Source organism: Podarcis gaigeae, assembly GCF_964106915.1.
Source record: "Podarcis gaigeae genome assembly, chromosome: 6".
Classification (NCBI taxonomy): domain Eukaryota; kingdom Metazoa; phylum Chordata; class Lepidosauria; order Squamata; family Lacertidae; genus Podarcis; species Podarcis gaigeae.
The window spans coordinates 97544082-97570206 of NC_139682.1; the positions used below are offsets into that span (position 1 = coordinate 97544082).

Below are 26125 nucleotides of genomic sequence, written 5' to 3' on the forward strand. Positions count from 1 at the left end.
TACCCCCCCTTGCATTCGTACCCCCCCCCCCCGCATTCAGCCCCTCTGCCTTTGTTGGAGCTAGCTGTGGAGATGCCATGCACACTGGAGTGAAACGTAGAAGCAAACAGATGGTCTGTGATTTCCCACCACCTAAGAAACTAAAAGCAAGAATCCTAGGTGAGAACATGATGATGAATGAATGGCCACTGGTATGTGTGAAAATGGAGCGAGTGAATGATCAGGAGGCAGGCAGTGGGGAGAAAACCCCACAATAACAACAGAGCACAGCTTCACCCATGTTTCCAGTAACAACTCACGTCAGCTTCATTCCATAGGCCTGGAATGCAGAAGGACTCCAGCAAGTCACTTCCACACAGCAGCAAGATTCGGAGCTCTGGAGAAAAAGGTACACAGATATTCAGATACACAGACTCAAAGGCCTGGAAAGGGAGAGAGAGGGGCCTGAAGAAGGGAGCCAAAAAGAGGCTTCGACACAAAGTTGTGGCTTGGATTCTGTTTTCAGAAGTGGGCTACTGCTTGCAAGTTATCTACTACTCATGCACACATGTAAAAATGTCTTGTATGAACACAGTGTTGCCATATCTGTCTCTTGGACCATTTTGTGAACTACTTCTGGAGTGATGCAGGGAGCAAGTGTTTGGCAAAGCCGGCTGGGCATATTGCCCACTTCAGGAAGGATGTATTTTGCTTGGACAGAAATTACTTCCAGGCCCATTTATGGAACAAAAGAAGTATTCCTACTGAAAGTTCGCCTCAGCTCAAGAGAGAAACATATTTCCTGAAATGTTCCCTACAGCTTCAAATTGATAAAACATGCAAGAGTTCTTTTGTGTAGCATGCTATGCTGTTAAAAACTGCAGTATCCATTTTGTATAATTGTATACTAAAATTATTTAAAACTAAAGGATAACTGTTTACAAAGTGCTTTGAGATCATGAGTTATTGAAACTACCATAACCATTCTCTGAAAATAATGAAGAATCAAAATTAGTCACTACTTAACCAGGGACTCCTGTGGGAATGTCCTATAATGCAAGCCACATCCGAGTTCATTTTATTTTTGCACCAAGTAGCTAGTACTTAATCATGAGTTTTCGCTTCTTTGACTAAATCAGCATGATTCTGATTATATCTGTTCCCAGGCCCTGAACTGGATCATCGTGGAAAAAGAATCTTTGGAATTTAAAGCAAATGTAACCCTTCCTCTTCCAGGGCTTGATGAGAACGGAAATTTCTCCCTCCACGTTGCCAATTTAGCCACCAGAGCAAAACAATAAGACTTAAGACTCCTGTTACTCTGGGTCTTCCAAATTATGTCTCTGTGGGATTTTCTATGGCAACCTGTAGCTATTAGGAATCAATGCCAAATTCTGTGAACAGTTCAAAACTCAAGAGCTACACCCATGAATGTTGTCAGTCATTTTAAGGCAATTACCAGCATTCTCCAGTATTTGTTCAAAAAGTAGGGGAATGCACATTTATTTTCAGTAATTCATGAAATTAATCTGGGATTGTCAATGCACATTGTGCAGACCATCAGCAGCAGGTGGCCAGCCCAGGACATTTTGATGCCTGAGGGACAAGATTCCACCGCCAGTTCTATAGACAGAATCTGACTGGACCAGCAGTTGAATCCGACTTCAACACTGACAACAGGACAGCCGTCTATCTTAGGGGACTCAGGGGGAAAGGTGGGTGGCTAGTACTGTTACTGCACCCTGTATTACCACAAACCATCTGAGGCAGCTGCCTCAGCCTTACTAATAGCAGGGTCGGCTTGCAGAATTACACCCAGCGCCACTTGTCTGTTGCGCTTGGTGTTCCTGTGCTGTCTAATCTGATGTGAATTCTCTCATGCATTTGGCTGCTCCAAGGAGGCTCACCTGGTCCCTTGGTGACATATCTTTCACTGTCAGGCAAAAACATTCTGCTTCTCTCAGGCCTTTAGTTAATTAAATAATCTATGGCCTTTTAAACAGTGGGGGGGGTGTTGTTTTTGTTTGTTATTATGGTATGTATTTTTGTGTTTTTACATTGTAAACTGCCCTCTGATCTTCAGATGATGGGTGATATAGAAATTTAATAAATAATAATAATAATTTTATCTAAGTTCAGTTGTACGCAGTTAATTTGGTATTAAGAGCGTTTGCACAATTTGACTGAGTTGAAGAACATGCTGTTCAAGGAGGGCCCTTTCTAATTCCCCCCCCCCAATATAATGGGTGGAATTCAACGCTGTGCTAATAGATGTTATGATGGTGATAGCCTAACAGCTTGCCAGGAGGAACACGACCCGCCTCCTCTCCCCTGGGCGCTTCTCTGGGGGTTCTTCCAAGCCCCCTTCCGAGTCCCAGTTCACAAGCAGAAGCCCTTCTGCAGGGCTCACACTGGGGGGTTCCTTAGGTGAACCATGCCTGATGCATTTTTTGTATATCATTTCCATTAATATGTGCATTTTTTGTACATTATTTCTACAGATACGGGCATTTTGTACACATTATTTAAATAAAGAACTGCACTGAAACAATGAGAGAACTGTGGAATTTGAAGGATAAGTGGAAATTAGAAAAGCCCACATTCAAGTGGGAACAGAAGAAATTTATCCCCCATTCTTATTCTCAAATCACAAGCAGTTTTATCCTTGAGTATCTTCATCACTTGGCTTCACCCTGCTGGTGAAGAGAGCAGCCCCCCCCCCACTTGGAAATGGTACCCATTTTGGCCCATGGATAATGTTTACTTACCAATCTCTTCATATCTCATCACTGTTCCCAAATTTGCGTTTTCATCTAGAGAAACAAACAAAAGAAAAAAATATGTGTCAGGGTGAAGATTTCACAGAAGACCAGCAAGAAGGGAGATTCTGTCCATGAATTCAGAGCACTGATTAGAATCACAGACCCACAGAGCTGGAAGGGACCCGAGGGTCATCTAGTCCAACCTCCTGCAATGCAGGAATCTCAACTCAAGCAAGTTTGTTTAGAACAACCTTAATTAAAGCAAGGTTGTTTAGAGTAACTATTCTGATTTGTTTGAATGTTTTGAAGCATATAAAGGGAATTTCATCTATCTTGAGCAAAATTTCAACCAGTGTGTAGATGTTCAACCAGATGCTCAAGCACCAGGACAGGTTGTATGACTTCCAGGAAAGATCTCTAGTCTAAAATCAGGAATGTGCTGTGACAGGCACTGCCATTACCACAAAAGGCTCTTGTCATCTGCTGCACTTTGGTGCAAACCCGCTCACTGCTATGTTGATTGGGGGGGGGGGCGGGCAGGATGAAGAACAGAGCTGGGTGAAATGAGAACCAGGCAAGAATAATATATTTCTCAATAACAGGTCACAACTGTAATCGGTTGCATTTCTGGAACATACCCACAAAGGTGAAACGCTCCATCGGTGGACGAACACAGCAAATCCTGCTCAGGCTTTCGCCCACCTTCCCCAAAAACTTTGCTGAAAAAGGCAAGGAGGGAAATCAGACAGAAAGAGAGAGAGAGCTCAGCAGCTAATACAGGGCGACAGCAGACTTGTGATTCAAAAGGAAACAATATTTGCCTCAATTCAACGGCTTTATCACCTTTGGAAACAACCAGTTTTTTTGCACCTTTTCAAACCTTTGAAATCACTGTTTGTCTATGAGGGTTTTAGCCAAACTTAGTTTTTTTTCATCGCCACATTTCTTTCCTTGCACTGTATCACAGAGTGAAAAATGCTTATTACATTTGAGTAAAAAAGAGCAGAATGAGGTTTAAGCCTGAGTAACTGCAGATATGCAATGTTGCTGCTTTGCAACCCAGTCCTCTCCTGGAAAGCAAATTACACTGATTTAAGCAAAAGTTACTTCTACATAAAGTCCACACTGGATTCCAGGCTGATGAACAAACTACATGCTTCACATAAAATATATAGAACTAAAACCTAGTAAGTGTTTTTCTTTTTTAAATGAAGAATGAAGAACAACCTTCATAAGCTGAGGAATGGCTGTATGTGTATATGTAGCTGAAGAAAAGATCTATATTGAAAATAAAATAAAACAAAACAAAATACCTTTAATTGAGAATTGCCCTCTTGGCTTGAATTGTAGAGACAGCAGAAAATGACAGGCTAATGATGTGGTTTTGGCTACAGGATGAGCTGGCTGAGCAAAACAAATATCTAGTTCTTGAGGCAAAATGAGAAGCATAAACAATGGCAATTAAATTATGGATGGGAAATGCCCATTTACAAGAAGGGAATGTCAGACATGGATTGAGATATGGGCAAGTGTCCACGCATTGGTCATGTAGGGAGTATGCAGAAGACTGCCTGATCACAGGGCGCATGCCCAGAGATGGGGTGATATATACAAAGTGCCTTAAAAGATCATGCATGCTATGAGAGAGAATGCTACGACTGGATGTTTTGAATCTTTCTGTGGGTTTATGAAGTTATAATTGTTTGCTTTCTCATGTATTTGTATGGTTTGTGCTACTTGCATCCCACCTGAGCACGCAATAAATTGTTTTCTCCTCCAAGTGTGCCTCTTCTCTGGGGCCCAGCCATTGAAAGGACACATTTCCATGCCCCTTTCTCCACCAGTCCTTTTCCTGAACAAAATTGCTCTCAGAAATTCCTCTCCGAAGTTCCTGGGATCCCAGCTACAAGGCTACATGGAGGATTGTGCATTTGGAACTCTGCAGGGTGGAAAGCAGCTGGGGAGCAGAAAAATGGCTGGTGGGAAATAGCTAAGCATCCCTCCAGCTTGTTGCTCATTTACTCAAAACCCCAATCTCCCATGCCTCCTCTTTCATTAAAAAAATATGCTGGGACTTTTCTACATACATTTGCAAGCAATGTAGAGTCTTATCCTATGCATGTTTACTCATAGGTAAGTCCTAAATTCAACAGGATTAACTTCTCAGTAAATTGTGTGTAGCATTGTAGCCTTCGTTTATTTTGTATAGACATCATTTGAATTAATAATCTAATTTTAGACCCTGATTCAAAGCTGCGTGCAACTAGTATTGAGCAACTGCAGGCGACCCAAGAGAGCTCGTCCACACTTACTTGTCCCGTGCCTAAAGAGCACAGATCCAAGAGCTTTCTAGGCATTAGTCTGAGCAGTTTCCCATTTCCCTTGCTGGTTCCCCCAGAAATTGGAGCACCTCCAGAGAACTTGGCTGCCTTCTGCTGGAACCTACCTGCGGTGGGCTTGTTCGAGAGGTTGCTGTTCTGATAGATAGGCTGTGGGGACTCGTTCTGAGGCTGCCCAATCACTGGGGTCAAGGAAGGTGTGTTCACGTTGGAGAGGATGCAACCAGTCACTCGCTAGAAGAAATGGTGAGTGTCAGTTGGTATTTATGCATTCATTGCTTATACCTCGGCAATCTTAGGGATGTCTATGTGACTGTACTCACCTAGTTATTTTCTCTGACCTGCAAAATATGCCAGTGCTCTCCTGACAAGTCTCTGCCCACGACCTTCATCCGCCCAACTCCACCCCCCTTGGCCACCCAAAGGCAGGAGTGGAGGAACAGCCTCATGTCTGGCTCAAAAGAATCTGAGTCGTTGAAAACATTTTCTTCAGTTTCAGGGCTCTTGCAAGTTCTTGAGAAAGAAAAATGTTCACAAGACTCTGACCTGTCTAATAAAACCAGTGGAGACCTCTAGATCACCACTGACTTCAATAGTAATCTTGTTGCATGCCTGAAAGCATCTGCTGGGGAGGTGGATAGCAGCAGCAAACAGTAGCTCATCAATCAAGATATTTGATTGATCTTTGATCTTTGTGGCAAGAGGGTCTTCAGCACTGGGTTGCTTTTTTGTTCTGCACCAGTCTTTTTTTGGAGCTGCAGGATTTCCAGCCTAAGATCATACCACTGACAGCAGAAGCAGTGACCCATAATCTCAGGCTGCAAAAGGCAGGCAGGCAGCCCAGCCCAGGCTTGATGAAGAGAGACTGCCAAGGGGTGGAACCATAAGCAGAAGTCAGGGTGGGAGATCTGCTGGAGGTGGTCTGTGCCTCCTTCAATTCTCCTTGCAGGGGTGCCTGCATATCCGAGCATCTCAACTTAGAACGCTCACTCCATCACTATCCAAATATCTCACGTACCTGCAAAACCCTCCTATCCTTCATACAATGATAGAATCATAGAATTGTAGAGTTGGAAGGAACCATGAAGGGCCATCTAGTCCAAGCCCTGCAATGCAGGAATCTCAACTAGAGCTCCCACCAAAATGTGCTTTTGGTCATTCCCACCAGAGATGGATCAAAGTACCGAGATTTTGACATCCTCTCCAAGGAAGGCGTGGTAAAGCACAATTAACATAGTTCTGGTATTCTTAAAAAGAGCATTAAACAAAATGGATGTTGATTTGATACATCAAGGCATTTCTTAAGCAAAAGTCCACATTCAAGACCACTTAACATAGATTAGTTAAGCCTTCACTGCTGGGAGATCTCAAGTATGCAATCTTGCTTGTTAAATTTATGACCCATTGATGGACCCTGAAGATTCTAGGGAAAAGGGGGAAGGAAGGAGTATTGATCCCTCATGACTGAAGTCAGCACAGCTACTCTGTAAAAAAATAATTAATAAATAAATCCTTAAACCAAATGAATTTTTTAAAAAATGCATTCTGAAGTAAGCAGTCTTTCTTTTGGCCACCAGAGGGCACTCAATTCTTTCTTTCCTTCTTTTTGTAGTTGAAGAAAGAGAAGATACAATGCATTGTGCATATAAAATGGTAGGTGAATCTACTGCTTTAGAAATGAATTGCCAACATCAGTGGTGTTGAAAAACCTGTCACACAATGTAAAAACTTCACACAGAAACAATATGCAAAGATCAGCATGGCACCTGAGCATCATGCAGAGTGAGCATGAATCACTACTGCAGTGTGACCGAATCTCAGGACTAAACCACAGCTCTCCAAACAGAAGACTGATGCAACCATTAGGCAGAGTAAGGAGGTCATCTCAGGTGTTGGGGGGTGAGGTGAGGTGCTGAAAGACAGAGCTATGTGCCCCAGGCACGGCCTCTCCTGTGCCCCCTAAGCTAGACTGTTGCTCACAGGTGGGGGGGGGGATGCTGTCTCCTTGCCAGTAATGAAGTACGATTCAACTGTAAGCCTGCCTGACTTCTGTATGTGGAATTGGGGGAGCAGCGGGCAGTTGGGCGGCAAAATGCCTTAGGTTGGCCCAGTCCACAGAGTGTGTCCTTTGACATTAAGGAAGAGGAAACTGATATATTAGACACAGGGATAGATTTAGGTTTGATGAGGGCCTAAGCTACTGAAGGTAATGGGGCCCTTGATATGTCGTGCTGTCCTTTGTCAACAATAAATTGTCGCTGTTTTTGTGTTGAATATATGCTATATGGTAATTGATGGACCTAATAGGTATCTCAAGCCATTTGCACATAACAAAATATGTATTTTATCAAAGTAATTGTTGTACTGAAATACAATTAAGAAGTAGTATATTAATAGTGAAATACAATTACGAAGAAGTATATTAATAACATTACTTACATCATAGGAGCCTACACAACACAAAACACTGTTGCTTAATTAGGTTTTATTTTATTTGTTTTTTATCTTATATTTTGGAAATGTACATCCAGGTTTTTTTCCTTAATTTTTTTTTTTTTGGTCCCCCAAGAGAGTGGGACCCTAAGCTATCGCTTGTTTAACTTATACGTAAATCTGGCACTGATTAGACAAAGCTCTTCCATAAGGATTCATGGATGTTAATCGGCTGCACTCATTGGTTGTGGGAGCCTTTTCATACATTTCATGGTAGCTGCTGTTCTTCTATTATAGGACAGGATAAGAAGGAAAGGAAGTCAATTTTTAAAAGTCAACAATTTGGGGCAAAATGCTAACTTGAAATTGGATTTTGGAAATTTCATCTGTGATCTGAATACAAGAAATCATTTTGCAGCTAGACTGCCTTCTCCCAGTGCAGTGCTCAATCTCTAAGTGCTCAAAGATTACACAGCAAATGCATTTGTTTATATATGGGTGCGCAGGCTGCAAGTGCAGCAGATGACCATTTTGAAAAAGGCCCAAAGCACCCTTATAAATGATTCCTGGCAGGTGAAGCATTGGATGTGGCGCCTCTCCCTCTCTGACGCATTCCCCCCCAAGGCCACTGGGCTTGGCACTCTTGGCTGCCTGCTCCCGTTCCCCCACTTCCTTGCCAGGGCTAGATTGATGAACAGAATAAAGGTGCTTAGAATTATTTTCTTGAGCATGAATTCAAAGAGCTAAAGCAGCACACCGGAGCAGAGTCTTTGCCATTAATGAATGGTTGGAAACATGTGAAATGGCATTGGGAGGTTGGCATGGGTATTTTAAGGAGGAGTATCATACCACTTTAGTCGTGCAGTTGTAATTTGTTAATGGTGCTCAGAGCTGTTGGGAGACACCTAGTGTGCGAGGTACGGACATAATACGAAGCCAAACCGTGGTGCAGCCCCGGGTAGCACAGCAGCAGCAGTACAGGGGGAGGATGCTGAACAAAGCCAGTCACGATCTGCAGTCTGGGAACCTGTTCACTGGCTGGTTTGTGCTAGTCATGGATTGGATTGGCATTACGTCCAAACTGTTAATATGAGCTGGGTTTCCCCCAGTATGAAGCGTTCCTACAAAGTGTCCCAATTTGGCTGGAACAAGGTAATTTTGGGAACTGCCTCTCACAACTTTGCTAGTGCATGCCAAATAATAAAATCCTAAGCACTGACATTTTGCGAGTGACAGTAAGAGCAGTCTAGCAAAAAATGTGTGTGCCCTTTAGCTACCAGCTACCCTTCCGCCGGGCTCTTTTTTGTCACTTAATTTTCTACTCTTTATCATCTGTACAGCTTCCTTACCTCTGGGTTCCCTGTACTTCAGCGTGCCCGGGCATTTTTTCCCAGTACTGAGAACTCCTTTGTGTAAACATCGTAATCCCAGCCACACCGGCAACTGTTCCTTCACTTACTAAAACTGCTTTCCAAACTGAACGTGTGGAACTCTGCTGGTTCAACCACTCAGGATCAGAGGCTTCACTGCCACCATTGCAATACAATATAGCTGCCTTTATGCCAGCTGAATGCTTATAGGGAATACATATAGCAAAGCACTAAGGTTTCGGGGCTTGTTTGTTTGGCCAGTACTGAATATACTACAATTTCACCAGGCATTCCCAAGTGCTTTCAAACCCAAGGGCTAGAAACTTTCCTTCTTTATTTTTAGTTCTTTCTTTTACAAGAAAGCTAAAATTCTCTGGATACTGAACTCTTATTTCTAATGAAACATTCTGTGTTTATGCAGTTATGTAACATTCCCTAGGAATCCATTCAATTTGCAGCAGTAGCAGCAGTGAAATTAAATTAGATATGTACATCAGACAAAAAACACCTCAACGTACTAATAATTTGTGATTAAAGTAAAAATGGAAAGCAAAGCAACGATACCTAAGCCTATATTTAAATCACATCCCCTCGCCTCTTCAGCCACCTGCCCGGGTTCCCCCAGCCGCCACGATCTTTCTTAGCAATCAACTCACTTTCATTAGATCCCGGTGATGTTCCAGTACACTGCAGGTGGTCTGCCAAGTATCCTGATAACATTCCCAGGGGTCCACCCTACAGTGAGGAAAAGGAAAAGAAAGTCTGCCTTGACAATCACGAATCATGATAATTGGTTATTTTAATTTAATATACCACAGTGCACATATATAAACTGCTTGTCCGTTTGCAAATATTCATTTATTATAGTTGGACCGAGAGATTTCTGCTGGTCTTCCACCCAGATTACTGATCAGGTCCACACTCGGGCAGCTTCGGGAGTTTCTGAAATGCCTGGCCACTTCTGCAAGGCTCCACGGTGGTTAAAATGCTTCTTATTCATCTGATGCACACACAGCAGTACTAATTTTAAAAACCTTATCAGGGGAGACAGGGATATATCAATCAGCTGTATTGTTGTCTCTACACTCCAATTTATTGCTGATTATTAAATACAGCATAAATTTCAGGTGTCATCTCTACTCCCGTCAAGTAATTAATCAGAGGGTGACAGTCCCAGGAGTTTTAGAAGGAATCTATGCCTTGATTTGGCCTTTACTGCCCTGGCTTTCAAATTCCTTACCTTTCACTTTTGTGAAATATATATATTTCCCAGTTACTTAGACATGCAGCATTCAACCCTTCCAGGTTCAGGGTGATTAGCCTTTAACCCCATCCTTTAAATACAATTCCCATCAGTCTCAGACAGCACAGCCAATGATCATCTGGGCCAAAATATCTGGAGGTCACCAGTTTAGGGAAGGCTGATCTCTCCTGCTATAGGAACCTTTTCTCTTTCTCCTTTCACTGAAATAATTATATGAATGTAATTAAATCATGTTCATTTCCAACTTGCTCAAACAAGGGGTTCATTTTTATATTGTATGAGTTTGTGGGTGCCAGACTTCCTTAAATTCCTGGTTCCAGTAGATGTTAGACTGGATGACAGACCTGCGTTTATTATGCCAACGTGAATTAAGACAGACCCGTGTTTATTAAGCTGTGTGCTAAACACTTCTAACCCTTTAATTAAGGCAAGTGTTAAAAGCTATTTAAGCCAGGCTAACTTCCTGGTACCGGGACATGGGTAGCGCTGTGGTCTAAACCACTGAGCCTCTTGGGCTTGCCGATGAGAAGGTTGGCAGTTCAAATCCCCACAACAGGGTGAACTCCCATTGCTCTGTCCCTGCTTCTGCCAACCTAGCAGTTTGAAAGCACGTCATAGTGCATGGAGATAAATAGGTACCGCTCCGGCGGGAAGGTAAACGGCGTTTCCGTGTGCTGCTCTGGTTCGCCAGAAGCGGCTTAGTCATGCTGGCCACATGACCGGGAAGCTGTACGCCTGCTCCCTTGGCCAATAAAGCGAGATGAGCGCCGGAACCCCAGAGTCGGCCACTCTGGTTGGGTGGTCAGGGGTCCCTTTACCTTCCTGGTGAGGTGATAGGCCATTAAGAAGAACAAAGGATCAAGGGACTCCTCCTGAGATGGCAAATGGATGGGGCAGCTCCCTCCCTCAACAGATAAAGCCAGAGATTTGAGAGATTAGAGTGAGAGTTGCTGAGATGCAAACTAGAGAGAAAGAGTTATGTGACCTGAAGATGCAAAGCAGCAGGCAGAGCACTCTCTGCTTGGATCTCAGCTTAGATCCCAGGTGTAGCCTATGGAGGAAGCAAGACCTTCTTGGAGTGTTGATACTAGGAACCCCTGCATCGTAGGCTCGGGTTGTATGTATGTGTGTAAATAAATCATGTATCATAAAGACACCACAATCCCTGCTGTGCCACATTTTCCAAAAGGAAACACGAACCCTGGGGACTGTGGAATCTTGGACTGCTCAGAGATTGGGATGGCGTGCAACAATATATTAATGTTTGCTAGTGTATATTTATGTGGATCTATCCTTCTTTTCTCTCCCTCTGACAGAAAAAGGACTTTCAGTGGTCAAATCCTGTAAAAATAAAAAATGCAACACGAATGGTATCTATTTATCTCATGATTTTTAAATTCATGAAAAATGAGTTATCTGCAAAATATTGAGAATGTTCTTAATGAAAACAAAATGCAGGCTTAAAAATAATTAATTGCAGCAAAAAAAGGACTACTGGATTCCCAGCAATTAATATCATTAATTACATAGAACTCTTTTGTGCAAGTGTCCCATTCAGCTAATTGCAGCTCAGAGATGACTTGGGGCTTGTAGCTGCAGTTCTGCCCATCACCAGGCCAGGCTCATTAGCCAATGGGGCAATAAAATGCTTCCCGTGGGTGCACTGCATTCCAGAAAGGCAGCTCCTCAGTGGATGAGCAAACCTGACAGCAAGCCGGAACGCAGAAGGACTCTGCACAGGACTGTTCTGCTAACAGGCTACTTGGCAAGAGTAATATCTGTCAACCAAAGCCAGCTTCTTACAGAATGAAATAGCAAGGCACAAAGAATACTCTAAAACTGGGTTCAGCGACTGGAAGCCCTTGGCCCAAACTAGACCACCAGAGAGATGCTACATGTTCCCACCTCTGGGAGGAGCCAACTGAACTCAGAGGCAAAAGAGAAGAATGGAGAGGGAATGACAGGAGGGACATCATGTCTTCCTGGCTGACTATGTTGGGTTACACCTGTGAAAGGTAAGAAAAGGGATGGCACTGGGGTATTTGCCATAGAAGAAAAGGCTAAAGCAGGTGGGGATTTATAGTCTGGGGTGGGGGAACTGCAAAGTGGGGACATGGCAAAAGTTTATGCAACTGAATGATTTATGAGAGATTATGATTTGGATTTCTCTCTGATAAGGACCCAGGATCACCCAATGAAATTCACTTGCACCAACAATGCCAATGACTTCACGCAATCAAGACTGACTGACAGAATTCATGACCAAATAAAAGTGCTGATGCCCACTATCTTAGATGGAAACCAAAATGTCAATATTCTATTTTGCATCCTCTTTTTATATGGTACTACACTCACGTCTTTCCAAAATCTTTCCATAAATGCCACACCAAAGGCATAGCAGTCATGGGATAAGCAGACAGACATATCCTCTTATGGGTCAGTAACTGGCTAAAGCAAGGAGGTGAGAATAGGAGAATGGTCAGTTCTCCCACTGGAGGGGTGTAAGAAGGGGGTTCCCCCAAGGAGAAGCACTGAGACGTGTGCTGCTTAACTTGTTCTTAAAAGATCTGGAATTAGGAGCAAACAGTGGGTTGGCCAAGTATGTGGACGTCACTAAATGGTTCAGGATGGTAAAGGTTCATTGGCCCCTGGAGGGTCGCAAGTTAGCCACCCCCTGCCCTCACCTTTTATTTTATATTTCCCTGTGCCTCTCAAAGTACATTTACTCATCTCCTGTAACTGCTTCTCCCGCTCCTTTCACAATTATGGTAGCTCGTATCCTATTCTCTTGCAAATCCCGTATTTCTTTCATTCTTCCAACCTGTTCATTTTACATTTTCTTCTTCCTCCAACAACAGCCTTCCTCTCTTATACCCTCCCTTCCCAATACCAAATATGTATTTATTGTAACCCCTGGTTTGAAGCAGGAGAGAAATTGTAATGAGGAGGAGGCAACATTACAGGAGGAGAGTTTAACCCTTTCCTCCTATATCATCTCCATGAAACTCAATCCTACCCCCAAACCTGCTGTTTGTCCCACAGTGGAAAACATACGGGCACAAGCATCTCATTTAGCTTGATCCTAAAAGGCAGTTGCAGCAGCCCCCTAAAGTGGCAAAACGCCAGTTCCAGCCCCACTCTAACTGAAACCCAGGATGTTTCCTCACTGACATATCTCAGGGCCTGGGCTTCTTCAGGATGTGGGAGAACATTGCAAAATAATGTCAAAATTCCTAAGATCCTCTACATCCAGCTCAGATTGGAAAGGAAGGAAGGCATCAAAATCTCATAGGCTGAGCCAGCAGCATAAAGGTCCTAATTGAAAACTTAATGAGCTACTAAACTGGGCTGTTTCTCAAACATTTTCTTAGCAGCTGAACTCTCTTTTCTTATACTCTCCACCTGAGGTTTTCAGAGTTGTGAACTTGCTAATTAAGACACTCTCACTAATAATACTGTAAGGATTCATTCATGCAGAGTAGGCTATCAGAGTAGGTAACAGAAGGGCTGGAAAAGAGGTTAGCCCAGGTTAACTCACCCCAGATGAGGTACTGGGGCACTTTCATTACTGCATAATAAAGCAACTGGGTTAGGTTTGCAGAAATTGCAACTAAACAAGCCAAACTCTGCTACTGACCAGTCATAGATCACAGACTGCCAAGGACTCAATAGATGTCCTAGCTTTGCTACCTACCAAGAACGGCAACACAGGAGATGGGGATGCAAAGCACCGAGCAGGTCATTGTTATGTACTGAAGTTCTCACCCTGGGCCAGCAGGGGGATACTGTAGATAGTTATGAAATGAAGGATCGAAAGTGACGTTCAGTGATTGGATAGTTTTAGAAAGTTGCAACAGTTACGCTGTTCTGGAGCCCTATATAAGCAGGCTGACTGAGCTCTTCAGTTCAGTTCTGTTCTGGCCTCAGAATAAACAAGAGCTGTTTGAAGAATCGCTGTGTCGTCTGATATGTTCGCCCACAACTTAACAGTCATGGTGGTGAGGAGCACTGGATGAGCCACGAGGTGGGAAATGCAGCACTAGATTGTCTTAACAATGTAAAATTAAAGAAGAGTGAAATACAGTGGTACCTCGGGTTACAGACCCTTCAGGTTACAGACTCCGCTAACCCAGAAATAGTACCTCGGGTTAAGAACTTTGCTTCAGGATGAGAACAGAAATTGTGTAGTATCGGTGCGGTGGCAGCGGGAGGCCCCATTAGCTAAAGTGGAACGGACCTCCGGAACAAATTAATTTCTTAACCCAAGGTACCACTGTATAAAGAAAGCACTTAATTATCTGTAAATGCTCCTGAAGGAACTGGACTACCCCAGGGAAATTTGGTCCTTACTGGCTTAGATAGTGCAGGGATGAAAAACCTGCCTGGAAGTTGCAAGACTGCGAATCTTGTCCTCCCTCAGCACTGCCCACGCTTGCCAGAGCTTCTGGGAGTTTGAATCCAGCAGCATTTACAAGGCCATAGCTTGCCCACCACGGAGCTAGTGGTTCAACATTTAGTGGGCTTAATCTGAATTGACCTTTACTAGATGGGCTGCTCCAGTTCCTGGAGAGCTTAGAGGTGAGTGGTTCCCAAAAGCATTTCACCACAAACCACTTGAGAATCTTTGGGGGTCTCGATGGACCACTTAATGGTTTTTCTGCCTGCTGCGCAATTGTCGTGTGCTGTGCCAGATGTTGTATGATTCTTAATTGTATTCCCCCCTCTTTTTATATATTGTATTTTATTGCATCACAACTTGAATTATATAGAATTTAGAATAAAATAAAATTAAATAAATATAAGCACTAAAAATATAGAATAAAATAAATAAAAGCACTAAAAATGCAATTAAAATATCAACATAGAAATTAAATACAGTGGATGTGCTATCTCCCTTCAGCCACAAATCTACAGACATGCTGCAGACCACCTGCATTAAACTCAGGTTCCACTGTACTGGCAATAAATTGGAAAGGAGGTACTATCCCACAAAAGAAGATTGGCTAAATTATGTGATTATATAGAACTGGGAAAGTTAACAGCTGCCATAAGACACCAGACAAATCAGAAACTAAGGAGTGAATGGCAATGTTTTGAAGACTATATGAAAAAACACTGGTCTAAAGATAACATGCTAATATGCATAGATTAAGTATGTAAAGCTGAAATAGATAGACTTAATATTTTAGGAATATCAGGGGTAAGATATGAAAGAGTCAATATTAAAAAGACTGTAAAAAATAAAGAATGTTGATCTCTGGGGGAGGGAAGCCACAGGGGGAATTTGTATATATGTTTTTGTTTCTTCTTCTGTTATTATTTTATCTTTTATGTTAATTTTTACTTTTGTGTGTATGTTTTTAGGCAAGAAAATAAAAAAATGAGTGGCAATTGTGTTTTCCATACAAGCTAATAAGTGTTTGCCAACAGCTACAGATGCTTAGTCTCCCCTGCTGGCCTTGATGTAGGAACATGGATCTGAATGTATATCTTCATATTCTATTTGATCCTTATAAATCTGTGGTCTCTTGCTCTGGCCATCCCAAGTCTAACCTAAAGCCAAAAGTTTTTGATTTGCCTGCCAGAAAATGCTTGCAGAATGGTGAATTGAGATCATCTGTTACACAAAGATTTACTCTCTGGGTAAATCTATTAATGAGAAAACTGCCTGCTAAAGAGTTACTGTAGTTCTAGCTGTTCTTTAAGGTGTTATTTTACTGAAAACCTTTATATCCCTTTTCCTAAAGAGCTCAAAGCAGCTGAGAAAGGAATATACAAATACAACAATAATACAAATGGCAAATGTTAAAACAGGAGAATACCAGCAGATAAAACAATTTAGAACATTGGTGAAAAGCAACCAAGCAGATCTCAATGTAGGCAGGAAGAACAGAAGGATTCCTAAAACGAAAGGTCTTTACACTTCAGCAGAAGACCTGCCAAGGAAGAAGTGAGGCAGACCTCTCTAGGCTGCAAGTTCCAGAACTTGGGTGCTGCCACCACTGGGAAAATGACCTCTCTGTTGCCCCTACTGAGGCACGAATTTAAGGGGTGGGCAGAAGGGCTTCTGTTAATTATCATAATACTCAGGCAGGCTTACGTTGCCACTTTCCTTAGCTCATGTACAAATCAAACATATATTTGAGAAAAGGTAACATGAAACCTGAAGGTTCTTCTAAGACAAATATTTCAGGTAGTTAAGGAATTCAGTACTCTTTCATTACATCCTCAAGTTAGGGCTCATCGACCCTTACCTTTTGCCCTGGTGCTATCCCCATGAAAACCTGCTCTTTAACACTGCATTGGAACAAACAGAAATTCAGGTTTGAAGCATGGTCCTGTGCCTAGAAACACAGCACTAAAGGAAGTCTGGATGAGCCCTTAATATGTCAAGCCTTGTTTACAGAGCAAGCCTATGCATGGTTTTTCAGAAGTAAGCCCCACTATGTTCAGTGAGGATTTCTCCCTAATAACTGTGTTCAGGGCAGTTGCCTCTCACTCCTGGTTGAAGAAGATGTAAAAAAACATTTCCTGTACTCTGAAAGGATGGGTCCAATTAGCTTCACAGTTACTTCTGAACACCAATGAGGCTTGCTCAGTACATTGCTGAGAAACGTCTTTCCTGCATGTTTGTGTGTATAATTTTAAATTGTGGTGTAAAAGCTGATTCACATGCTCTAATGAATTATAAGCTCAGGCCAGAAACTTAGTGATGGTGACATGGGCACTGCCTCTTGCACAGTATACTTCTCTGAATAAAGTTGACCCCTCATTGTTAGTTGCATCTGAAGTCGCTGCTTGCATGCCTGTCTGCATGTTTCTGCTTCCATTAGGAGGAAATGTAGTGCTAAGTCAGAAAGACCTGGATGTTAGATCATGGAGGGAACATGTTCCTGTGCTCCAACCACTCAGACATTGCAGATAGCATGCTTTATGCGGTACCCTATCATACCTTATCCAGTCAGAGGACTGAACAGCCAGCTGGCACATTGTCAGGCGATGTCGGCTGGAGACCAGACCCTGTAAAGAACATAAGGTTGTCAGCAGAAGAAATGGAGGAGATTCCACAGCACTAGACTTGGGCCTGGAAGCCATTGCAGCGTTAATGGGTAAGAGTTGGAATGGGGAAACCTGGATTAGCCATTAAGTCCCCATTAGTCATAATTGGTCACCAATTCATAGGCAGACCTACTTCACAGAATTATTCCACACAAACAGCTCCTAGATCTTCTGTAGGGTATTACTTTGGTGGTATCTGTCTGTCTTGAGAGACAATGGAGTGCACCTCCAAGGGTGAAGTCAAACTGCTGGAAAATCACAGTGCCTGCTGTGGCCAGAGACTGGCAACTTAAAGCTGCTGCCTCCTGCGTTTTTGCCTCCTCACCAGGGCGCAAGTCTGGGCTTTGTGTATGGAGGTCCTGGACTGCCCAGCCAACAAGACCCGTCCCCCACTCAGACTCGCTGATGTGGTCCAAAGGAAACCAGAGCAATACAGAGCAGAGCCTGGCTGCAGGAATTGCTTGAAGGAGGTGTACAGGACACCATCCAACCATCTTAGAGACTCCACTCTGGATTTGTGTAGGGGCTACACCTTAGCCTTTTCTTCTCCTGAAGATGTTCCTCAAGGCAGCAGGTACAGATTTTTCCTCAGGGTTTACTCTGAAAGACTTTCTCATGAATGAGTATAGGCACAGAGGTTTAGGATCAGAGTTTTCCTTCTCCTAGATGGGCTACCTTCCCAGGTTGACGAGCCCCATCTGTAGCTACATTTAAATTTAGCAATGAACTATATCTCAAAAATATGAAGTTGCCTTATACTGAGTCACTACTTATACATTTTCCTATGGTGTAGCTAGGGCTACTGCAGGGTGTTTGTATGAATCCTGCATACTAATATGGTAGTGTGCCAAATTCTGCTTTAAAGGATGGCCATAAAACAAACAAAAATGCACATGAGCAATTGATAACAGGATTATCTGGTCCATAAAGCTGCCGCCTTCACTCTGTCTCACTCTAGAGGGTTCTAGAATCAGCTGTGATCGGCTCTTTCCCACTCTGTTCATAGCCTTATCACAACATCACTTCTGCACAAGGACAGCCCTATTTTACCTCACAGGGAATCTGTACCTTTAACAGCCTCATGACAGGCCGATGTTCAGCAGGTACAGCATTTCACAGCTGCATCTCCGTGACAAAAAGTGTTGCACCTCTTGAGAATTTCTGCATGTTTTACCACCATTGTAAAAGGAAAAAAGTGGCACCTATTCAGCTAGAAACCTTAGGAACTGCTTCTGGGTGCCACTCGCATTCATCATGAATGGATATTATATTGGCAGCATCACAAACATTGGAAAGAATAAAAGGGCTGACCCACCTGCTTCCCGTAGGAGTCATGTACAGGTGAGACAATTCCACCAATGACAATGAACCTTCCTGTCTTGTGCAGATAATCCCGGGCTCTTTCTAGTAGAAAGGAAAGGGCGGCAGGGGGAGAAAGAAACAAAAGAGTATTTAAATTCTTTTCACCAGATATGAAAAAGCAGACCTAACCAGTCCTAATATGTGTGCACAGAGGACTGCAACGCTTTTCAAAAACAATGGATCTCAAAATCTGTACAAAAGCCATCAATGAATTCTGCCTTGTTCCCTAGGACCCACCTGCATGCAGCCTTGAGGAATCTCTCTGCCCATCTTTATCTCTGTAAGATAAATTATTTAAATCGAGGAAACTCTTTATTTACTGTGTTTGCAGTTGTTTAAGATAAAACCTATTTTGAAAAAAAAAGTACTTTTGCCATTTTTATGGACATTTCCTATTTGTTTACAGATAGTTGCCTTAGTGATATTATGTTGCATCGACTGCAGTAGTCATTGTATCACCCACCACCCTGTTCATTGTTTTATTGTTAATTTCCCCAATTAAGCAAGGCAATATTGGTAGCTCTAAAGTCATTGTGCCCATTGCAATGGCAGGCATGTTGAATTTTTAAACTTACAACTCCTCATTTTTGGAATTTGAAACATGACTTTGGAATTCAAAAAATATTGTGATTAAATTAATAAAATTTAGTTTTGCTTGGTAAGTAAAAGGTGTGTAAAATTGCATACAAATATTTTTAAAAGATTGCCAAGTACTTGCAATTGTTGTTGCTATTATTAATTATTATTATTTCACATTACCTAACATTTTCAAAGGGTAAAAATAAAATTATTTGGTTTCCCAAAAGCAGTTTATGTGCTTCTTCCTCAAACACAGACTTGCCAAGTTAAGTGTCCAATCACAAAATTAATAGCATATTTAAGTTGATGGAGTGGCCCTTTTCCCCATCTCTCTCTCTGTTGCAGTATGACTAACAATCCTGAATCCCTAAGTACCCTGTGATTATATCTAGCCCTACGCCTTCAGGGAGTACAGCATTTCTACCAACTTTGCAAATCAATCAATCAATCAATAAATAAATAATAACAACAATTATTATTATTTATTTATACCCCACCCAACTGGCTGGGTTTCCCCAGCCACTCTGAGCAGCTTCCACCAAAAGATTAAAAATACATTAAAACATCAGTTTTAATTTAAATGTATGTTATATATAAATTAAATAGCAACTGGGTGATGTATTGTCCAGTTGGCAAAATCATGCCAGACATTCCTTTGCATTCATCTGTTGACTCAATTATCACATTAAAGGAACGTCTGCACACTTTAAAACAAAACAAAACCACAAAGCCTTATCCTACTGACACAGTTTGCTTAGTAGCAAATATAGGCCAGGCATCACAACTATGATGGGACAAACCTGCATGATACACTTCGGTTTGCAAATATTCAAGAAGCAGCAATATATGATGGTAATTTTCAAACCAAAAGGACAAGAACAACTGATGCTGCAGGGGAAAGCCAGGGGAATCTTCACGGGAGTCAAAAGGATTCTTCAGTTGATTAACTGGTTAGTTGATTAATTGGTTAATCAATGTTATTCATCTTTTTCATAAAAGTTATATACCGCTTGATAGTAAAAAATGAATAAACCTCAAAGCAGTTTAATTAAAAAATCTTCAACAACAAAACACTGCCCTTGATTAAATTGGGCAGATCTTTTTTTAATAAAAATGTTTTATTTGATCAGGTGATGGCCCTAATCTAAACAAACAAACAAACCAGTAGCTAAGAGAGTGACTGGGAAATCACCAGTCCAAATCTTCCTTCGCCTTCCCCTTCCTAGGTCACCTTACATCAACAGCTCCCTCCTAGCCTCCGCCTTGCAATCTACAGATGATAGGACAGACCTACCTTGCAGGGTTATTGTAAGGATGATTGAGACAGTGTATGCAAAGTGCTTTGAAGAGCAAAGCACTAGATAAGCAGTCAGTATTTTTAGCATCTGCATGCAAGCTATTTCAAAGGAAGACTACAGTATCTGGATAATGGCTGAGGCCTTGAAACTACAGCAAAAAAACAAATCAACAAACCCAAACATGGTACATTTCTGATGAGAGACTCTGTGACAGAGAGAACTTGGAATTCAGTCAAACAAAAATGCTGCCTAGTACATAACAAAAGGGTTGTACGTTAAATCTTCTAAAGCTTTTGAATTCAGAAAGCTCAGGACGTCACTCTGCCTTAATTTTATCCCGGCTGTCCTTGCCAAAACTCCAGTACAGGCACTGCAAGCCAGTCAGACTGTCAGCCTTAGATCTCAGTGTTGTAGCTTTGTGCGTTCCCGTGTCAAAACCTTCACACAAAGTTGGATCTCTGCTCTTAATTCTGGCTGTCATTGGCCTCCCAGTTAATATAGTTCCACAAATAGAAAGAGAAGAGAGAAACCACCCTCTGCACTCTGGGGGTTAGCAAAAAACACCTGCAATTGTCCCACAGCTGTTCTTAACTTCATATCTTAAACATCCTGGGATTAGAGATTCTGAAAAAAAGGACTCCTTTCTTTTACCCTGTCACAATAACTAACAGCCAAATCTCACAACTGGTGGCTAAAGCAGGCAGTAGCAAGGCGGACCTTTCCGTTAGGCAGAGTGAGGCAACTGGCTCAGGCAGGGGGTGGGCGAGGATGGGAATCAGTGGCAAAGCCTTGGGGCAAAACTTGTGTGTTCTTAAAGGGTCTCCATTCAGGTGCAGGGGCAGAGGCCATCTCATCACAGCTGGCAAAGTACGATTCAACTGTCAGTCCGGTCAGCTTCTATACCGGGAATGGGGGCTGCTTGTCCTCTCATCCCACACCTCAGGCAGCAAACTTTCTCAGGCTGGCCCTGATTCTTGGTGATTAAACGCTTGCAAATGGGTGGCAGGGAAAGATAGTTAACTAGGCCTTACGGTCTCTGGGTGGGGTTCACTCATACCCTTCAAGTGTCCCGATTTTCCTGGGGTGGTTCTGGAATTACAGAAGACACCCCAGCTTCTGATTTGACCCCCCTCCAGCAGCAACAGCACCACCACCGGGCTCAGGGAGGGCAGGAGGCGGCGCTGGCCCTTGCAGCCAGCGCTGGGCTTGCTGTGGCTCCTGAGTGTGAAGCTGGCTGGGCTGCCGTGGCCGCCATGACAGTGCCCCTGCTGATGCCAGAAGGGAGGGAGGCCAAGGAGGCAGGCTCTGGGCTTCCCCTGCCCCACACGCCCCCCACCTGCTCACTCCCACCAGCCTCCCCTTGACCCCAAGCAATGGAAAGAGGAGGCGGGGTGGGGCAGGGAAAATTTCACCCTCCTCCTCCCTCAGTAAGTGAGTAGCTAGGGAGAAACTACAATTCCCAGGCGCAGCCGTGCCTCAAGTAGCTACTAGCCCCCCGGCACCTCGCCATGCGGTGGCTACCAGGAGCAAGAGTCCTGGGGGGCGTTTCCTTCCCTCTCTCCCTCGCCTCTGACCTCCAGGGGGGGAATGTCACGGCTCCCATCAGTGCTTCACCCACCAGCCTGCTGGCTCACGCAGCAGCGTGGCACCAAAAGATGTGCACCCCAATTTTCATCTCAGACATGTTGGAGGGGAAGGGTTCACCTAACCAGCCCCCTAAGCAGAAGCCCTGCACAAGGACCTCTGCTTGCACAACAGGGCTTGCCCCACCTTCCCACCCCCACCTTTGGGCTTAGAGGAGAAGTCAGGGTGGATGGGGGGGGGGGGTCAATCCATCTGCCAAGCTGCAATGCTTGTGCAGATGGAACAACCAGAACAGCATGACGCTAAATTCTACCCACTTTGTCCTTTGTCCAGATCAGGGGTCGGCAAGGTTTACCTGGCCTGGGCTGGTTCACTCCAGTGGAGATTCCTCCGTGGGCCGGATCGCGCACGCGCCCACAATTTCCAATGTCTGCACAGATGCAATGCCCGGTGCTGCAGAAGCGAGTCCCCGCGCTGCGCTGCTTCACCGGTTTAGTGCAGCATGCGGGGACTCACCGAGCAGGCGGCTCGGCTCGGGTGTCAGTTAAACGAACCCTGTGGGCTGCTTGTGGCCCACGGGCCTGAGATTGCTGACCCCTTGTCCAGATGGACATTCAGCGGCCTGCAGCTAGGAAGTGCTCACTGTAATGCATAACACAGCACAACAGTGTCTGACTACAACTCATAAGGCAGGCTAGTTTTAGAGAGTGGCAAGATCAAGTGCCTTTTTGGAGGTGCCAAGAATGAGTGGCCAAGGGTCCCACCCCAACAGCACTGACATTCTTAATTTGCAGAGACAGCAGCCAAGAGGTTCGGAGGCAGCATCAAATAATTATCTGTTTGCAGGCCCCACTAAAGCTCGTTGAGCTCACGGGTTGTGGAACTATCTATAATCATAAAGGGAGAAACTATACACATTACAAGGAAGGCAGGTAATTCCAATATAATATTGGGTCTGGGGTGGGAGGTAACGATGGAGGAGCAATTACATTACCTTATTTGCACTTCTGAAAACAACATGCAAACTGAAAGGCAGCTATTTTTCCAAAGTTCCTGCTTCTCTAAATTTTCACAGTACAGAGTTATGTGTGCACAAACATACACAAATATGTATATGAACATTTATATCAAGATGTGCATACAAGTTGTAAGTTGTTTCAAACTGTTTGTAACATTTTAATGTTGTAACCCATCTTGGGACTTTAGGGTGAAAAATACTGTAAACTGCATATATTGGAATTTTTTATAATCCATTAGATTTGGGGGATCTGCTTTCAAGGATGTGTCTATTAAGCAAAATTGGATACAAAAATGGGTCTATCCAGTTAAATTTACCATGAAATCCTGACAAAAAATTATGAGGGCTTTTATTTTTATTTTTAGTTGGACTGAAGAGAAAACAAGAATTTGTAGGGGAGAGAAAGGGGGGGTAGGAAGGATTAAGCACTCTTTTTCCCTACTCCCAATTGCCCCCAACATAAGCCCACTCTGCCCCCACATCTTTGTAACCTTAGCCAGTGCTCTCTTACTAGAAAAAGAGGTGCCAGAACTCACCATGAACACCTCCCTCTTTCTCTTAGAATGCCAATGGCACCCACCTGAGAGGTGCCAGAAGTGAGTTCTGGTGAGTTCCCCCTGAAAAAAGCCCTGACCTTAGCAAACATGGGTTTGGGAACACAATGTTGGCAGAGGAAGATGTCATCCCAACTTGTTCTTTCCATGCCTATGGAACCCACAGGACACTCAGTCTGGGAGCCCTGCACTTGGACACACCTGCCATCATCACAGCTCCCATCCATCTATTTCATTTTTTTTCTGCTGCCTCAGCAAAGCCAGGTAGGGGCAGTTTCCCCATCTTGGTCCTCAGCCCTTGACAGCCTTCCTTCTAAGTTTTGTGTGCCCTAGAAAAAGGATGCTGTGGGTTATATCTATCCCCTGCTTTGGGCTGTCAGAAAGTGACCCAGAGCACGGGGTCAGGGAGGAATGTGGGCAGAGTAGAAAACAGAGAAGTAGTGTCACTGGTGCAAAGGTGGCACAGTTCATTTGGAAGTCAGAGGATTCACTGTAACATTAGCAGTACGAAATAACAGGCAGGAGTTATGTTTTCCTTTTCACAGAGGGAAGCTTCTCTGGCCGCCGAGAAATGTCAAGCCTGCAGCTGATGACTTCAGGATAGGATTTAATGGGCAGAAACTCACCCTCCACCCCATAATATTGCAGTGAAGGGGAAGAAGCTTAGCCTTTAACATAAAACTCTTGTGTGCAGGAGTTACCAGATGCAGCGCAGTAGGTCACTTAAAAGTCAAGCTAATTTCACCATTTCTGTTGAGATTGATGATGGGATGCAAGGGCCCTGAATCTTAAAATCTATCACCGCGACCCAAGCTGGCCCAGGTCCAAGTGGGAAGCTGTCAGCACGGCCTTTTTAAAAGTACTTTTTGTAACAGAGTTAGAGCTCTTGCCTTGGATGGACACTCAACACAGAACAGGAAGAGGACTGCAGTTGCCATGGAAATTAATTCACATTGTTGGAACAAAAGCAATAGATCACTCCTGGCATTTTGACACCTTCAGATAATAAGGCCTTGCTGCATTTCAGTCTCGGATTCCTTTAGAATCAAAGAGCAAAATGAAGTTAGTTAAAAGTCAAGGAACAGACATTGCCAAATAAGCAGGACCCCTTTCTCGTGGCTCACTCTCCAGATCAACATGAAATAGATACAATGCCCAACCATCTTGAGCTGAGTGCAGCTCTGTGATTTCCTAACCCAACAGGAGCTTCTAGACTGGCCTGCAGTTTGGAATAATGGAGAAAAGTTAGCATTGTTAGGAATTTGTGGGTGCCAGACTCCTATAGAATTTATTCAAGCCTTGGGTGTTGAGATGGGTGCTGGACTCTTCTAATCCCTGGATTTAGCAAGTGTTAAAAGCTAAATTAAGTCAGGCTAGCTTCCTCTTGAGGTGATAAGCCCTGGGCAATGGGCCATTAAAAGAACAAAGGACTTGCTGCGAGACGGCAAATGGGTAGGACTCCCTCTCTTAACATATAAAGCCAGAGTTTATGAGTACAGGTTTGCGTATGTGTGTGATGTCACTGAGAAGAAAGACCACAAGCTAAAAAGTCAGAGATGCAGAGCACCATGTCTGATGTCTGTTTGAATCCAAGGCTGCAGCTATGGGAGAAACAAGACCCTCTTGTTTATGCTGTGTTCATGCTAGGAACCCCCTCTGTCACAGGCTCAGGTTGTATAGATGTGTAAATAAACCATTTATCCTAAATGCACCACAGTCTCTGCTGTGCCTCATTTCCAAAACTCAGAGATTTGGGTGGTGTGCCACAGTTTGCACTTTCCAATACAACACGTGAACAGAACAGAGCCAGCCTTTGAAGTTCACACTACTCCAAATGTGTACAAAAAATGCATGTACCAAAATGTGCATAGAAATGCATATGTTAGTGAAAATAATATACAAACGTGTTATATTAGAATCATAACATATAGCATATATTGGGAATATGCTTTGCAAGAATGCATTGTGAGAAATTTATGTGCAAATGCTAGTGAATTTTCATAATGACTTTTAAAAATGCAAATTGATGTAAAAGTGTGGCGAGGTGAAATTAAGACAGAAAAAAATAAGACTCAATAAGTTCATAGACTTTTCCCATCCTTATTTACTCATCATTACTAATCTCCTGGGGAGTGTTAGGTGTGTTTTAGACCACACTTTCAGCACGCACACAATTATATTGAGACCACAGACTTCATCAGTGCCCCATGTGAGCTGCATGGTCCTCTGCAGTATTTCAGAGTGTTCTACAATTCCCTAGTGCCATGGAAGACACAGGGGGGGGGGGTGCTAAGCAGGTGAGATGATATGGAAAAGGTTCCCAGAATCATAACATCGTAGAATTGTAGAGTTGGAATAAGGTAGGATTGGAAAACCTCCGCTCTCCTGAAACCCTCGTTGTCTTTGCTAAGCATGTTTCAAACATCTGAAACATTATACATAGTCTAGAATTAGTATCACAGACCTTCCTAGAGAGAAGGCGCTTGTAAATCATGCTTTCTTTGGATGGGATTCATTCACAACC

At 43.3% G+C, this 26125-nt stretch overlaps 1 protein-coding gene across 4 annotated transcripts in view; it reads right to left on the reverse strand.

Annotated features, from left to right (window-relative positions):
• The window catches only part of NMNAT2 (nicotinamide nucleotide adenylyltransferase 2), a 72772-nt gene that overhangs the window by 9977 nt on the left and 36670 nt on the right, over window positions 1-26125 (reverse strand). For all 4 annotated transcript variants that reach the window (XM_083743986.1, XM_083743989.1, XM_083743988.1 and 1 more), the window contains 7 exons: window positions 18522-18610; window positions 17100-17167; window positions 9540-9618; window positions 5188-5314; window positions 3380-3460; window positions 2748-2792; window positions 300-376 (listed from right to left, as the gene is read on the reverse strand). In XM_083743986.1, the coding sequence (XP_083600112.1) occupies window positions 300-376; window positions 2748-2792; window positions 3380-3460; window positions 5188-5314; window positions 9540-9618; window positions 17100-17167; window positions 18522-18610 (566 nt within the window). The remainder of the gene's footprint in view (window positions 1-299; window positions 377-2747; window positions 2793-3379; window positions 3461-5187; window positions 5315-9539; window positions 9619-17099; window positions 17168-18521; window positions 18611-26125) is intronic.